The 16,307-nt window shown below is 43.1% G+C and overlaps 1 protein-coding gene across 2 annotated transcripts in view; it reads right to left on the bottom strand.

Moving 5' to 3' along the window:
* Window positions 1–6,664: 6,664 nt before the first annotated feature.
* LOC137563314 (long-chain fatty acid transport protein 2-like) overlaps window positions 6,665–16,307 on the bottom strand; it is a 110,074-nt gene continuing 100,431 nt past the window's right edge. For both annotated transcript variants that reach the window (XM_068275609.1, XM_068275608.1), the window contains exons 10-11: window positions 13,920–14,050; window positions 6,665–8,535 (exon numbers count right to left, since the gene is read on the bottom strand). In XM_068275609.1, the coding sequence (XP_068131710.1) occupies window positions 8,359–8,535; window positions 13,920–14,050 (308 nt within the window). In that variant the 3' untranslated portion in view covers window positions 6,665–8,358. The remainder of the gene's footprint in view (window positions 8,536–13,919; window positions 14,051–16,307) is intronic.

A 16,307-nucleotide genomic window follows, 5' to 3' on the forward strand; every position in this document is an offset into this window, starting at 1 on the left:
TACTATTTGTGAGGCGATTCCATCTCAATGGAAGGTATAGGAAAAACGCAAAATGCTCACAAAATCGCTTTGTGCAGCGATTGCATTCGCGTTTTTAAGAATAAATGCACTGTATTTATTCTTTTCCCAGTCAAAGAGTTCACTTCCTGACTTGTGTCAGGGAGTGGATTAAAAAAACACTCTGGAAAAGCGCCTAGAAAAGCCCTTTTAACAAAAACGTACCGCTCACCCAAGCACTGGGATTCGCAAAAAAAAATTACGTCAAAAAACGCCCAACGCAATCACTAATGCAATCGGAACGCAATGTGAACGAGGCCTAAAAGTTTTTTCAGTTATTTGTTTTTTCATTTTATGTGCGTCCCATTAAGATACTGACGGCGTCGGACTGCAGAGTAGTCCATGTTTACAGGGGACCTGCTCGGGCATGTTAAATCATGTGATTGCCACAACAAAGCTAGTGTAAGGAGTGAGAGAAAACCACTATTACTTCTTTCTGTGCCCTGCAAATAATTTGTTAGAGGAGCGCTCCTGAAAAGTGTGTAAAATGCGCATGCATGCAATTAGTACTGTTTGCTGTTGCTAGGTAAGAGTTGGGGAGGGGAAACCTCACCAGAGAGGCTGCCTGCTAATGCCCCGCTCCATCAGCTCTTACCTAACTTCTTGCTGTTGCACGTCAATAGCAAAAATCCAATCATGCTGCACTGACAGCACATGTGCTCTTTTACACACACTGCAGGAGTGCTCCTCTCTCGCTCCTCATACTCACTGCGGTATGGGCCAAACAACAAATACATCCATCCTGTGCTTTCCAAGGTGGCCTCACCTGTGAAGATGGACTATACTGCAGTTTGACACAGTCAAGAATAGATGCTTTATTTCAGGTAAATTAGAAAAACAAAAACTAAAATAACTTTTTTTTACTGTTACTGCCCATTAATAAAAGGTGTAAGGCATTCATTAATGGGATTCTCACAAAATTGATAACTTTAATAGTTGTCCTTTAAGTTTACCAGACTTTATTCAAACAACAAGTAAACTTAACATGCCCTGCTCACATACATTGCATTTACCAGGGTTCCATAAATAATACCCCATTAAGTCTTATAGACATATTTATAATCACTTGATGACTATTTTATATGTCTGCTATAAAAGTATATGTATGCCATTGTGTACAGCTGTGGAATGGAAAGTGGAAAGTTGCAAAGTAAAGTATTTTAAGATAAGGGGGCAGATTTATCAAAACTAGTGCAAGGAACTTTGGCACAAAGCTTGTGCCATGCTGGGGTGATAGTGGAGCAGTTGCTCAGTGTGACCAATCAAGATTCTTTATCTGGGTGTCTCCTCCTCTTTTGCACCATTTTCACTCCATTTTTCTTTGCACCGGTTCTCATAAACCTACCCAAGCGTCTGCTATATCAGAGCAAGACATTTCTTCTTCACACTACTTGTTCAAGGTTTGTGTGAGGTTGTTTTTTAAATCTTTTGTGTTTCTCCCTGAGAAAGGTCATGGAGACCAGTATTATTATTATTGGATTTAAATAGCATCAACATATTACACAGCAGCACTGTACAATAAATACGATTACAGACAATAACAGACATCGCTCCACCACGGCGGATCCCCTCCTTAAATCCCTCCACTGGCTTCCTATCCAGTCCAGAATCAGATTCAAGATACTGTGTCTGACCTACGAATCTGTCCACAAAACCTGTCCAACCTACATTTCCGATCTTACTCAGAGGTACACACCTAGCCGCTTACTCCGCTCTTCCAATGAACTTCGCCTAACCGCCCCCCACATCACCCAGTCCCATGTACGCCTCCAGGACTTCTCAAGAGCTGCTCCAACACTAAGGAACTCCCTACCTCCAACCATTAGGGCAGCCCCCTCCTTCAACACCTTCAAGAAGGCCCTCAAAACTCACCTTTTCACTCTGGCCTACTGCCCTCACAAGTGCTCTAAACCCACAGCTGAACTCTGGTCCCCTACCTTCCGTGTCCTTACCTCTCCCTCTAGATTGTAAGCCTTTGGGCAGGGTCCTCCTCCTTTTGTGTCCTACCTGATCATGCACCTCCATTACTGTGAACCCATGCTATGCATCTGAGTGAACCTAACTTGCCTAATCTCCATGCTCCCCTCCAGTGACTAAGCATTACCTTGTACTCAAACTGTGCTGCATGATCTGGTCTTTCTTGTATTCAGGTATTGTCATTTTGCTGTATGTCACCCCTAAATTTTGTATGTATCCCTATTTATTGTCCAGCGCTGCGTAATATGTTGGCGCTTTATAAATACAATAATAAATAAATAAATAAATAATAGGTATGACAGACAATACATTACAGATAATGAGCAGTAAGACACACAATGCCAGATCATACACTGGAGTATTAGTTCAAGTAATTCAAGTTTTTACACACAAAAAGAGCAATATACCCCCAAAGAGGGCCAAAGCCATGGATCTGTCAACTCTTATATATCCACAAAAAGTATCCATCTAGGCTATCAAATTTATGTCATTATCAGACCACCAAAAATAATGTATTTTGAATAATCAATGAAGTTTATTAGGGACTTATCCCAGCAACAAATAAAATCATTTAAAACCATTAGTGCACAGATCAGTCAGCATGATTCCACATTAATAATATGTATAGTATATAATATCACAATATCTACTATCTGCAGTGGTGGCAAGAAAGTTAATCAATGATAGTTATAGGCTACACAAATAAGTACACCTTCCGATATGCCAAATTAATCTAATGATGTTATGAAGCCGCCAATAAAGAATTGCATCTTACCCAGTTCTATACCATTCCAAATAGTCCAAGCTGTTCTAAAGCATCCCAATTACCCTGATTAATTGGGAAGAATCAATTCAGCAGGCGAAAAACAGCAGCTCTCTGCAGTTGGTTTGTGGACAGTCATGGCTAAGACTAGAGATGTAGCGAACGGTTTGCCGGCGAACGGTTCCAGGCGAACGTTGGGGGTTCGCGTTCGCCTGCACCAGGCGAACATTTTCGGAAGTTCGATTCGCCCCATAATGCACCATGAGGGTCAACTTTGACCCTCTGCATCACAGTGAGCAGGCACATTGTAGCCATTCAGGCTACACTAAGCCCTGGAGCCCCCCCCCCCTCCTTATATAAGGTAGGCTCGCTGGCCATGACACTCACTCGTGTGCCTGCTGCAAATAGACAGACTAGGGAGAGCTGCTGCAGATTTTTTCTCCTAGGGAAAGATTAGTTAGGCTCTTGGCTTGCTCCTGGCTGATTGTTATTGCTAAAATAGCCCCCCTCAACAGCTCTTTTGAGAGCTAATGTTTTCCTGATGTGTTTTTTTGTGTGTGTTGCTCACTAACATTATACAGCCCTATCTGTTGCAGCTGGACCTTGGTAATTGTTATTACTGTGCCAGCCAGGTCCTGCCTAACTATCTATACTGGGACACCTACCTATGCCTACCTAACTACTGGGGTACCTACTTACCTATACGGGGACACCTACCTACCTACCTATACTAGGGGACCTACCTATGCCTACCTACCTATACTGGGTCTCCTTCCTATGCCTAGCTAACTACTGAGGCACCTACCTACCTATACTGGGTCTCCTACCTTTTCCTAGCTAACTACTGAGGCACCTACCTACCTATACTGGGTTTCCTACCTATGCCTAGCTAACTACTGAGGTACCTACCTACCTATACTGGGTCTCCTACCTTTGCCTAGCTAACTACTGAGGCACCTACCTACCTATACTGGGTCTCCTACCTATGCCTAGCTAACTACTGGGACACCTACCTATGCCTACCTACCTATACTAGGTCTCCTACCTATGCCTAGCTAACTACTGAGGCACCTACCTACCTATACTGGGTCTCCTACCTATGCCTAGCTAAACACCTACCTATGCCTACCTACCTATACTGGGTCTCCTACCTATGCCTAGCTAACTACTGAGGCACCCACCTACCTATACTGGGTCTCCTACCTTTGCCTAGCTAACTACTGAGGCACCTACCTACCCATACTAGGACTCCTACCTATGCCTAGCTAACTACTGAGGCACCTACCTACCTATACTGGGACTCCTACCTATGCCTAGCTAACTACTGAGGCACCTATCTATGCCTATCTATACTGGGACTCCTACCTATGCCTACCTACATACAAGAAGATAATAAGGTTGTTGCTTCATTGTGGACAGACCAAATTTGATCAGCTGGACAGTCACTGTTCTATCATTGAGCTACCACAGCCCGGCAACCATATGGGCTGGAAAACTGCCACGGCCTGCACTCTGGCCATGTTGCGCATCAGTCCAGCACGGCCGTCACTACGCAAACAGCTGTTTGCGGTGCGTTACACAGTGAGTTTGGTGTGTCAGTGTAAAGCAGAACTCTAATTACACTCCCTGATTGATGTATACCCATGCAAGATGTTTTAAAGCACTTTAGGCCTGCAATTTAGCATTCAATGTGATTTCTGCCCTTAAAACGCTGCTTTGCGTCAAATCCAGATTTTTCCCCGGGACTTTGGGCATGTATCCCACTCCGCCATGCCCCCCTCCAGGTGTTAGACCCCTTGAAACATCTTTTCCATCACTTTTGTGGCCAGCATAATTTTTTCTATTTTTCAAAGTTCGCATCCCCATTGAAGTCTATTGCGGTTCGCAAACTTTTCAGCGAACCGAACCTTCCGCGAAGGTTCGTGAATCGGGTTCGCGAACCGAAAATCGAAGGTTCGCGACATCTCTAGCTAAGACAAAGGAACTCAGTGAGGACCTGCGGCTGCGCATTGTGGCTGCTCACAAGTCAGGAAAGGGCAACAAGGCCATATCTAAATGTTTTCCAGTGCCAGTGGCTACAGTGCAAAGTATTATGTAAAAATAAAAGACATTTCATACTGTGGAAAATCTCAGAGGACGTGGTTGAAAGCCAACAGTGATACCTGTGCTGGACAGTAGGATAGTGAGAGAGGTGATAAAGAATCCAAGGATCACCACCAAGGCCATCCTGGTGAATATGGGCTCTGCTGGTGGCAATGTCTCAAGGCAGACAATCCAACGGACACTGCACACTGCTATGTTCCACTGATGCAGAACAATGAGGACACCACTTCTGCAGAAGGCACACAAAAGCTCGATTGGCCTTTGCAAATGCTCATCTGGACAAAGAAGAAGAATTCTGGTCTTCTGCGAAACAAAAATTGAATTGTTTGGTCACAATGATGTTTCCTTCATTTGGCGTAAAAAAGGAGAAACCTCCAATCCAAAGAACACCATCCCCACTGCTAAACATGGTGGTAGGAGCCTAATGCTTTGGGTTGTTTTTTCAGCCAATGGACCAGGGAACCTAATCTCAGTAGACGGCACCATGAAAAAAGAGTGATACATGAGGATTGAATCTCAATGGCAACATCAGGCAGTCTGCAGAGAAACTTGGCCTTGGACACCAGTGGACATTTCAGAATGACAATGACCCAAAACACACAGTAAAAGTATTGAAGAAATGGTTAGCAGACAACAACCTCAACATTTTGGAGTGGCCCAGCCAGACTCCTGGCTTAAATCCAATTGAGAATCTGTGGAGGGAGCTAAAGATCAGAGTGATGGCAAGAAGACCCTCCAACCTGAAAGATTTGGAGCTCATTGCTAAAGATGAATGTGCAAAAATACCTGTAGAGACATGCAAAAAGATGGTCTGCAATTATAGGAAGCGTTTGATTGCTGTGATAGCGAAGAAAGGCTTTTCTATTGATTATTGAGAAGGGTATGAATAATTTTGGACTGGACACTTTTTGCTCAAATGTAAATAAAAGCTGAGAAATGTTTTTTTCCCACAATAATGCCTCTTGTACATTGTCTTCTTATCTTTTGGGAGACACCTATGTCATTTCCCATCAAAAAATGACTTGCCGGTTGAATAAAAGTAACTTTAAGGCCTCTTTCACACTAGGACGTTGCGTTTTGATGCAACGTTAAAGTTGCAACGCAAATTACAATGCAACGCCCCAAAAAAGTCACAACGCAACTTAATGCCCTGTTATCATCGCACACAGTAGAGCAGGGTGTCCACACTTTTTCGGCATGTGAGCTACTACGAAAATTACAGAGCCTGATAGATCTACCAACTTCCACCCCCCCCCCCCCAAAAAAAAATAATTAGACAGCTGCAGAATCCCCCATCCTGATTTCTAAAAAGCAAGTCAGTAAGTGTAAAGGTGGCCATACACTGGTCGATTTGCCATCAGATTCGACCAACAAATAGATCCCTCTCTGATCGAATCTGATCAGAGAAGGATCGTATGGCCACCTTTACTGCAAACAGATTGTGAATTGATTTTCAGCATGAAACCGATCACAATCTGTGGAGCTGCCGCTACCGCCCCCCCCCCCCGCCCCATAAATTACCTGTTCCGGCCGGCGTGAGTCCCCTGGTCCCCGCTGTCTCTTCTCCGCTCCGGGCTCCAGACCGTTCCTGCAGCTACTGAACTTCCTGTCCAGGGGAAGTTTAAACAGTAGAGGGCGCTCTACTGTTCAAACTTCCTGCCGGGACAGGAAGTTCTGTGTAGCTGCAGCCGGTCCGGAACCCAGCGCGGAAAGAAGACAGCGGGGACCAGGGGACTCGCGCCGGCCGGAACAGGTAATGTATACCCGTTGTATTGCGTCGGTCGTCGAGCATACGAACGCCGCTATCGACGCACTCCCGACCGAGAAAAATCTCGGACGGATCGACGGGAATCGACGGGAACGATCTATTTCGTACGGAAATCGATCGTTCTGTCAGCGGTGTGCGCGGTGATTTCACAGCCAATTCGATCACTGTGATGAAATCGTTAGGTGTATGGGCCCCTTAAATAGGATTGAAACTGTCCTTGTATGTCCAGTATAGACAGGGGTTCAATCTACAAGCTAGCTGGTATGCAGTATTTGGAATCCTTTGAACTATTTACAGTGTTATCAGAGATCCTTATCAAAGAGGATCCATTAACTACTCATTTACCCAGTGAGACATCAAAACAGTCCTACAAACACCACATTTGTGCTCCCATCTCAGTGTGCTGCTGGCTGGTGTTAAAGACTACAGTGTGATCAGCCAGCAGCTGCAGACCCATGCCAGCCAGGGTGAGATATTTGCATGTGGACTTCTCTGCAGGAAGCTCTCAGCTTCTTTTGACAGCCTTCCCAGTCTCCCTTCATCCCCTTCTGGAGCTCCGTGAAACACCACGCTGTCTCCTGCATTCACTCTTCCCGCTGTTTCCTCTGTGCATCCTGGAGGGGAGGGGCCACAGATACTGACTCTCACTGGTTGTTCCTCTTCTCCTCTGACTGGCCATGTGCTGCTCTGCGTAGCGCAGCAGAGCAGCACAATTAGCTAGTACACCGGCGCAGCGGCAGTGTCCAACGCACTACTTTTTAACACTCGGCCACGATCTACCCAGGAGTCCTTTGCGATCTACTGGTAGATCGCGATCGACGCATTGGGCACCCCTGCAGTAGAGCATACAGGCAATGAAAACTATGCTTCCAAGTCATTACTGAGCATGTGCAAACAGTCTAACGCAGCTAATAACGTGTATAACGCACAGCATGCAGCACTTTCACTTAACGTACAGCGTTAGACACCAACGCAATGTGTGCACTGTGAACAGGGCATTGATTTTTCATTGCAGTGAGTTAATCTGCGTTAAATGTTGTTTTAACGCGCGACTTTAACGTCGCACTGTGAAAGTTAGCCTTTGCCAGAGGTATGAATAGTTATGGACAGCACTGTATGTTAGCTTAATACAATTGAACTACATTTTTTTTTCCTTTGCTTTGTTTTTTTTTTCCTTGTGAAAGTGAGACTTTGCCTGGATCCTTGGTTTTTCTTGATTTATGATTAATTATTCAGAATAGTATACATGCCATACTGACACAATTAAGATTGTAATATGACAGAGGCCTTTAAAGTGAACCTGAGGTGAAAATAAACTGATGAGATAAACAATTGTATTCATCCTCCTACTCCTATAAATTACTTTTTTATATACAGTATATCCCATGATTTTATTTTATATTTCAACATTTACAAAGTAGATTGAATGTTTTGTTGTCTCTGCTCAGTGGCAGCCTGTTAAGTGTTCCTAAATGAAATACATGAACTATTGACGTTTTTCTATCTCCCCCTACTCTCAGCAGTTGTACCGACAAGACAGAAGCTGTCACTTCCATGCCTCTTTCAAGCAGCACAATAAAACAAGTAAAACTGCCTGGTCATTAATATGTTTTGCATTGTACATACACATTTTTATCTCATCACGTCACATGTCCCCTTAGGTACACGTTAACATTCTCCACTTGAGGATTCATAGTTTTATTTTTTTCTCGAGGATGGCATTATAAATGTTCTGGTCCATTGGTACATACGATTTCACATCTTCATCCAAAAAATACAGATGATCTTTTATGGTGAGAGGGTTAAAACCATCATTCATCAGATGCCATTTAATATGTTTGTAAGTCCCAGTAATTTCCATGGAATCCTGCAAATAATTGCATTTAGTCATATAATCTAATTTCCAAGTGATTTATGTTGAAGTTCATAAGGTTGGGGTTCGTCACATGGACACTTACAGCAAATCCAATGTGACTGTTTATGGAACAACACTTTCTCAGTACTACCGTTGTGTCTGTTGTAACATTCAAAAACTATGGATAGAAGCAGCCCCCACAAGTATGAAGAAATGGCGTGCCCAGACCTGCACTCCTGTACCGTCAGGGGTCAAACATCCAGTAAAACCAAAAAGGTTGGTACCACCAGTTGTATTTAAAGCTCAATTTTGTTTATTGCATCCAAAAAGCAAAAAGAAACAGACTGGAGCAGCGACAGACGGCCTTTCCGACTTTCGTCCTTCCTCAAGGGCTTTTATAGTCCCCTATATGCACTATATGCAGCTTGAGGAAGGATGAAAGTCCAAAACAGTGGTCTGTCGCTGCTTCAGTCTGTTTCATTTTGCTTTTTGGATGCAATAAACGTAATTGAGCTTTGAATACAACTGGTGGTGTCAACCTTTTTGGTGTCTATTGTAACATGCATGTCATAGATAGCATGCTGTTTATGACTTGTCCTTCTTCTGTCTGGTGTCCAAAAAATTATGCAGGCTAGAACTTTGTGTTCCATTACTGCCGCAAGGACTGCAGACATGTCGGCACATGTCTGAGGGAGTCCTATCCTTGACATAAAATGCATCGACTTGTCCATTATGATCCATTCCTTGAAACAGACTGATTTAGGCTCACCAGTGAAGTGTAAAGTCATAGGAGGTGACCCCTTTCCAAAATTATTATGTTACGTGTTATAAACTTATTGTTTATTAACTATCCAAACTATTTACATCTGCAACCTTTTGAAGACAGTTCAGGTCTTTTCATCAGGTATGGTATCCATTATAATTACAGTATGTATAATCAAAAGACCTGATGTGTTGTAATGAAATCCCTGGGAGTAACCTATTAAGTTAACCAATAAAATGTATAATTTAACACAAGGGTGGGTGACAGGTCCACTTTAAAGAAGAAGGACTAAAGGAACCAAAAATGTGTGTAAAGTACAGTAATGCTCTCTTAAAACTGGAAATATTTAAACTGCGCTTTCTTCTCATATACAATTAACAAGGCATTTCAAAGTTCAAAGAGGCAGTCTGTCAAATTATTATTATTTTACATTCTTGTGGGATAAGTGTACATCCAAAGCTGCTGGTGTAAGAATAAATGCAGTGTCATGGCATCCAGGACATAGAAGCCATCTTGTGTGACCTTGTGGGTGAATCCATTTTGGTATGTCCTGTATGCTGTGTGTGAAATACTACCCTATGTAAACCTATGTATTGTAGTTCAGTTGAAAAGAGAGCATATATTAGTAGGTGTAACAGATATGCGGTAATCCCCGTTTGGCATCCGACCAAGCAGGAAGTGACGCTCACTTCCTGTTGGGTAATTGATGACGTGTGCGGAAGCATATTTCTAAAATACTGCGGCGTTTTTTTTTAAAGACAAGCGTGTTGCCATAACCTTACATGACTTCCAGGCTGACGCAGATCACTGCAGATCGCCGCAGGAGCCACGCAGTAATTTAAGTTTGGAAGCGCATTAGATAGGGCACTTCCGGCGCAGCATACCGCAGTGTGAACCCCATAGACTTTTATTAGGCTGTGGTGGGTGCGGTAAATTTACCGTACCGCACCCCCTTAGAGTGAAGATTAGCCAGAAAGGTCCATTATCTGATGAGAACTCGTGTCCTTCTACACCCGGAAATTAAGCATTATGCCGTGCGCTGTAATTTCGCGATCGTGCGCGGGACCCAGGCATCTCCCCCCGGACGCTGGGATCCCCTTCTGCTCCGATCTTCTTCCGGTGGCCAATCAGGATGGCCAAGCGCCGGCTTGCAGAGGTGCGGTGTGACGTCATCGGGGGGCGGGGGGGGCAATAAAATTCAAGCGATGCTTTTTTTTTTTCACTGATCGCCCATGTGTAAATATATATGTTTATATACATATATGTAAATACAGAGGGGCTGCTGCAGCCCCCCTGTATTTATATATTTCTTATGGAGATTGGGGTTCTCCAGTGCTGCGTGCATGCTTTGCATAGTATTGCATACAATTTGGTTTGTGCTGCTCATCCCCTGACATATACATATATGTATATACATGTATATACATATATAGGTATACAATTGTATATAGGTATACAATTGTACTGTATATACGTATATATGAATGTATACACACACAAACACACACATATACATATATATATACATACATATACATATATATATTTCAGACAGAAATGCACCACCAGGAAGGTTAATGAGAAACTGTAACCAAGAATTGAACTTCATCCCAATCAGTAGCTGATATCCCCTTTCCCATGAGAAATCTTTTCCTTTTCTCAAATGGTCCTTAAGGGGAGGGGAGGGTCTGTATGGCTAATATTGATGTGAAACCCCTCCCACAGTGTGATGTCAGGACCATGGTCCTGACAGTTTCCTGTCTGTGAACCTCATTGCATTGTGGAAAATAGCTGTTTACAGCTGTTTCCAGCTGCCAAAAAAGCAAGCAGCATCTCTTTCCACTGACTTCACCTGCCAGCAGTAAAAATATCACCATAATTATTGTAAAAATGAAGCATTTTTTTTATTACATTATTTTCACTGAAGTTCATCTTTAATAAGTTGGGCTTCTGTGTTCTAAGCAGAAAATGTACATCTCCTAGAGAGAGACTACAGTGTATTTGTGTTACAGTTCAGTACCAGATTGTATGCCCGGATTGTTCATTGCTACTCCGTGAGATTGCATTGTGTGAGTAGCATTCTTGTTCTTTGGCCTAAAGCCCACGGCTGACTCAAGATACGTGAACACAAGCCTGGGTGCGTGCAACTCGAAAGCAGGGCCTGGAATTGTCATAGGTGCCATAGACAGGGACAGATCTCCTTTGGTACAGGAATCTGTGCGTGTATGATGTCTAGCAGTATTGTCATGGACAACTGCTAGTGGTGGCTGAATCTTGCAGAGTGCGGTTGAGGGCCACAGCCTTGTTCTAGCTTAAATAAGGCTGCTCCTCCTCTCGAATTTGCGTGCAACCCCCCAGGAACTGTCTCTGCAGGCGTGCCGCTGGGCCAGTTCCTGACAGCTGTAAAAAAAAGTACTTCTAATAAAAACATATACTAGTACATATCAATAAATTAGAATATCATCCAAAAGTTAATTTATTTCAGTAGTTCAATTCAGAAAGAGAATCTCATAGATCATATACAGAGTGGTGCATGAAAGACCGGTCTGGCTGCCTGTCATGTATATAATTATAGAGGCAGATGCTGGCTGGTTTCTCTATCCCTGCTGTATGTGCATGTGGTCTCCAGCTTAATGAAGCCTGTTTTGCCTGCATTTGCCACCGAATGAGAGCTTTACTGAAACAGGCATCACTAAGGCAGAGACCACACTCCCACACCAGGGATAGAGAGGCACATGGGACCGGCTGGCCAGCGTCTGCCTGTACACTTGTGCATGTGACTGGCAACTGGGCCTGTCTTTCATACACCACCCTGTAGATTCCTTACACACAGAGTGACATGTATGTTAAACCTTTATTTCTTTTCTTTTTGATGATTATGACCTATAGACAATGAAAACCCTAAATACAGTACCTAAAAAAACTAGAATATTACACAAGGCCATTAAAAAATCCCCTTTTAGTACAGAAATGTTGGCTTACTGAAAAGCACATCCATGTACACACTCAGCATTTGGTTGGAAATCCTTTTGCATGAATTACTACTTCAATGCGGTGTGGCATAAAGGCAATCAGCCTATGGAACTGCTGAGGTGTTATGGAAGCCTAGGATGCTTTAATTGCAGCCTTCAGCTCATCTGCATTTTTGGGTCTGCTGTCTCATTTTGCTCTTGTCAGTTGCCCATTGATTCTGGGATTTAGATCAAGTCACTCAAGCACAGTGACAGCATGGTCATTAAAGGGAACCTAAACTGTGAAGGATATGGATCTTTCCTTTTAAAATAAAACCAGTTGCCTGACTCTCCTGCTGACATATGTCTCTAATAATTTTAGCCACAGCCCCACAACATGCATGCAGATCAGGTGCTCTGACTGAAGTCAGACTGGATTAGCTGCATGCTTGTTTCAGGTGTATGATTCAGCCACTACTGCAGCCAAATAAATCATCAGGACTGCCAAGCAACTGGTATTGTTTAAAAGGAAAGATCCATATCCCTCCCAGTTAAGGTTCCCTTTAAACCAGTTATTGGTGCTTTTGGTAGAGTTGGCAGGTGCCACGTCTTGCTGAAAATAAGATCAGCATCTCCATAAAACTTGTCAGCAGAGGAAAGCATGAAGTGCTCTAAATTTTCCTGGTAGATGGCTGTGCTGACTTTGGACTTAAGTAAACATAGCGAACCAACATCAGCAAATGACATGGCTTCCCAAATAATCACTGACTATGGAAACTGCAAACTGGACCTCAAGCAACTTGAACTCTGAACCAGGAGGCAGGAGTGGCGTGACACAAGAAATGCTACAGTTGTAGCTAATGTTCTGGATATGTGTGGTGGCTCTTGAAGCTCTGACTCCAGTTGCAGTCCACTCAGTAAATCTCCCCCAAATGTGTGAATGGGCTGTGCTTCACAGTCCTCTCAAGGCTGCCATTGCTTGAGAACTTTTTTTCTGTCACTTCAACTTAACTTTCCATTAATATGCTTGGGTATAGCACTCTGTGAACAAGCAGCTTCTTTAGCAATGGCCTTTCGTGACTTAACCTGCTTGTGGAGGATGTCAATGTCTTCTGGACAACTAGCATAACTATATTTTTATATTTTGGGCTAATTAACCAAGCGGAATGAGGCACCATGAGTCTACAATAGAGATTTTGTTTTCACAATATTCTACAGTCATTTTCTAAATACTAAATTTTGGGGTGTCATTACCTGTAAGTCATAATCAACCAAATGAAAAATAAATAAACACTTGCAATATTACTCTGTGTGTAATGGATCTATATGCTATATGAGTTTTACTTTATGACTTGAATTATGGAAATAAATTAACTTTTTGAGGGTAATCTAATTTATTGAGATGGGTTCCGTTTTATCTTCTTGCTGTGGATGAGTGCATGTGGACTGGGCACGTGCGGACTGTATTCACACATGCCCAGTGTTGATACACTTGTCCACAGATGTGCTCATGGCCAAAAGATAAAGATGGACCCAGTACTGGAATGGTAGGCAATAGAAGGGTGTAACTATTTATCCACTTATTTTCTGTGGAAACTTTATTGCTTCTATGGAAATTTTGGCAGAGGGAAATGTGCAATTCTACTCATCAAGCAGTGAACTAGATATTACAGACTCCTCACCTTTATCCTCACAAAGCGAGGCCTGGCATAATTTGGCAGATAATCCAAAAGTATTCCATATAATTTTTTACCATCAAATGATCTGTTTTCTTTAAGTGTTATGGACGCCATTCCAATTCTGCCTTCGTGATCTGAAAATACAAAATATACATTGCCCTTTTATATGAAGATACAAATGCATCTGCAGGCCACAAGCTTTGCAATGTATATTATCGGGGACCTCATTTTTGCTGTTCACTGTGTCTGTGGAGAATATATGCATCCTTTACATACAGAATAGATGCTAAATCTTTATATTATAGTTCTTCTCTCCTGCTGGACAGTAAGTGCAGATTAACCACTTCAGCCCACAGGGTGTAATGCTGGGGGGGGGGTATACATTATGAGTCAGCGTGTGTGCTCAAGACTATGTAGCTGGGTAATGGAAGAGGCTATACAGATGGACACAGGGGTAATGAACAAGGGAGCAAGATTGCCCAGAGCAGCTGCAGCTCTGGGCCACCTATCACGCTAGATGCTATGTGATACACTACAGAACAGACGTAGTCGGTGAAAGGCTTGGGTCATACATGATAGATCAGATGGCAGTAGTACAGTGGACTAGACAGAATCAGAGTCGGTAACAGGCTAAGGTCATACACGTTAAATAAGAAAAATAACAAACGGCTCAACTAACGGATAAATATATATTCGCAGATCTGCATATATATTTATCAAGAAACTAGCTAAAGTACAAGTAATAACAATTAACAAGACAAACAGACAGACAGACGGAATGCTTTGCCAATCTAGTCGCTGCCCCAGCGACGGCAACATTCCCACTGACATAGACAAGAGTAACAGGTAGAAGCGTAACTAACGGCAACCGCTGCTTTCGTTACATCTTCAGGAACAAGGCAAGAAGGAATACTACTAGTCACCAACGTGGTGCTGGCAGAATCCAAGCTATCAGGATCAGAAGGACTTTACTGTATCCCCGTGGATACAGCAAACGTTCAAGCAAGAAACAAGGTTACACTATCAAGATCAGAACAGCGCTCCTCTTCTACTGTATTCTACACCTCCACCAGATTCACCCTGTGAGGTCGACACTCACCACCAACAGCAGTGGGCCTGAGTCACATAGGCCTTAACACGCCTCTGGGGTATTTATAGGCTCCCCTCACCCTCGGATCTCCTGCAGCCTTCCTTATACCAATGCTTCATCACAGACCATCCAGACATATTGTATGCATTGTACCTCAACAATAATAAACATCTTCATTGCGCAGCATATTCAAAACCAAGTATCTTTATTACAAAAATGCACTCACATTTAGTGTGGATTTTGTGCCCCGCTACACCTCCTCCCTCCACGCGTACTCCGGCTTCCGCATAAGGCTCCTCCCAATCGATTTCGTCACCAGCGCGACTCATTCAGGGGATGGAGCCTTCTGCGGATTCTGATCCTATATGCTGCAAAACCCCTCCCCAATGGGCGGGTTCCCAGCGCCGTGCGCTTCACACATATCCTGGTATCTGCATTCCAGGACTCTTTATGATGTTATTCTCGGAGCCCGGTAGCTCACACTTACATAGATTATCAGTTTACACATCCAAACTTCTGTACAATCTTAAACAATAATATTAGGAATGCCAATAATGATAAAAAATAAAAATAATAAAATTAGATTAAAAAAAGTTAAAATCTGCCTATGCTTATGTGCTGCCAAAGAAGATTTATTATAGAAAATGTTCCCATAGTAGAGGCCGTTCATACCAAAAAGTGTCCCCTGCCCAAACCAATCCCAAGTTATATGCTTTCTACAATTTAAGGTGCCACTCCTCGCCAAAACATCCCTTATTATATCCTCTCATCCCATATCAGCTATCATCTATAAAGCAGTTTAGATCCACTTCCACATTCTTTCCTTTGGGGTACATCGTTTCCATATTAAAAATCCATTATGTTTCTTTTCTGGAGATTAATCTAATTCTATTTCCCCCCCTCCAAGGAATATCAACCTTCTCTATTGCACAAAACCGTAAGGAGGAAGGGTCACATTTATATTTTTTTCCAAAGTGGTCAGACACACTATGTCCCTTCACCCCCCTCTTAATGTTCCTTACATGCTCCCCAATCCTCTCAGTCAGGGTCCTCTTTGTTCTACCAATATATTGTGTACCACAGTCACACCAGTGGAGGTACACCACCCCCCTAGTGTGTAGTACACTGCTTGATCTTAAAGGACCTTCCATTATAATAAGAGGCAAAGGTGTCTGTTCTAACCCCTATAGCCTCTCTACAGGAAAGGCACCCCCCACATGGAAAAAAGCCCTTCCTCTGCCATGATGCCAGCCTGGGTCTTGGGGGTGGGTTCACACAGCTAGGTGTAACCATAGATTTCA

This window comes from Hyperolius riggenbachi, chromosome 3 (assembly GCF_040937935.1).
Source record: "Hyperolius riggenbachi isolate aHypRig1 chromosome 3, aHypRig1.pri, whole genome shotgun sequence".
NCBI lineage: Eukaryota > Metazoa > Chordata > Amphibia > Anura > Hyperoliidae > Hyperolius > Hyperolius riggenbachi.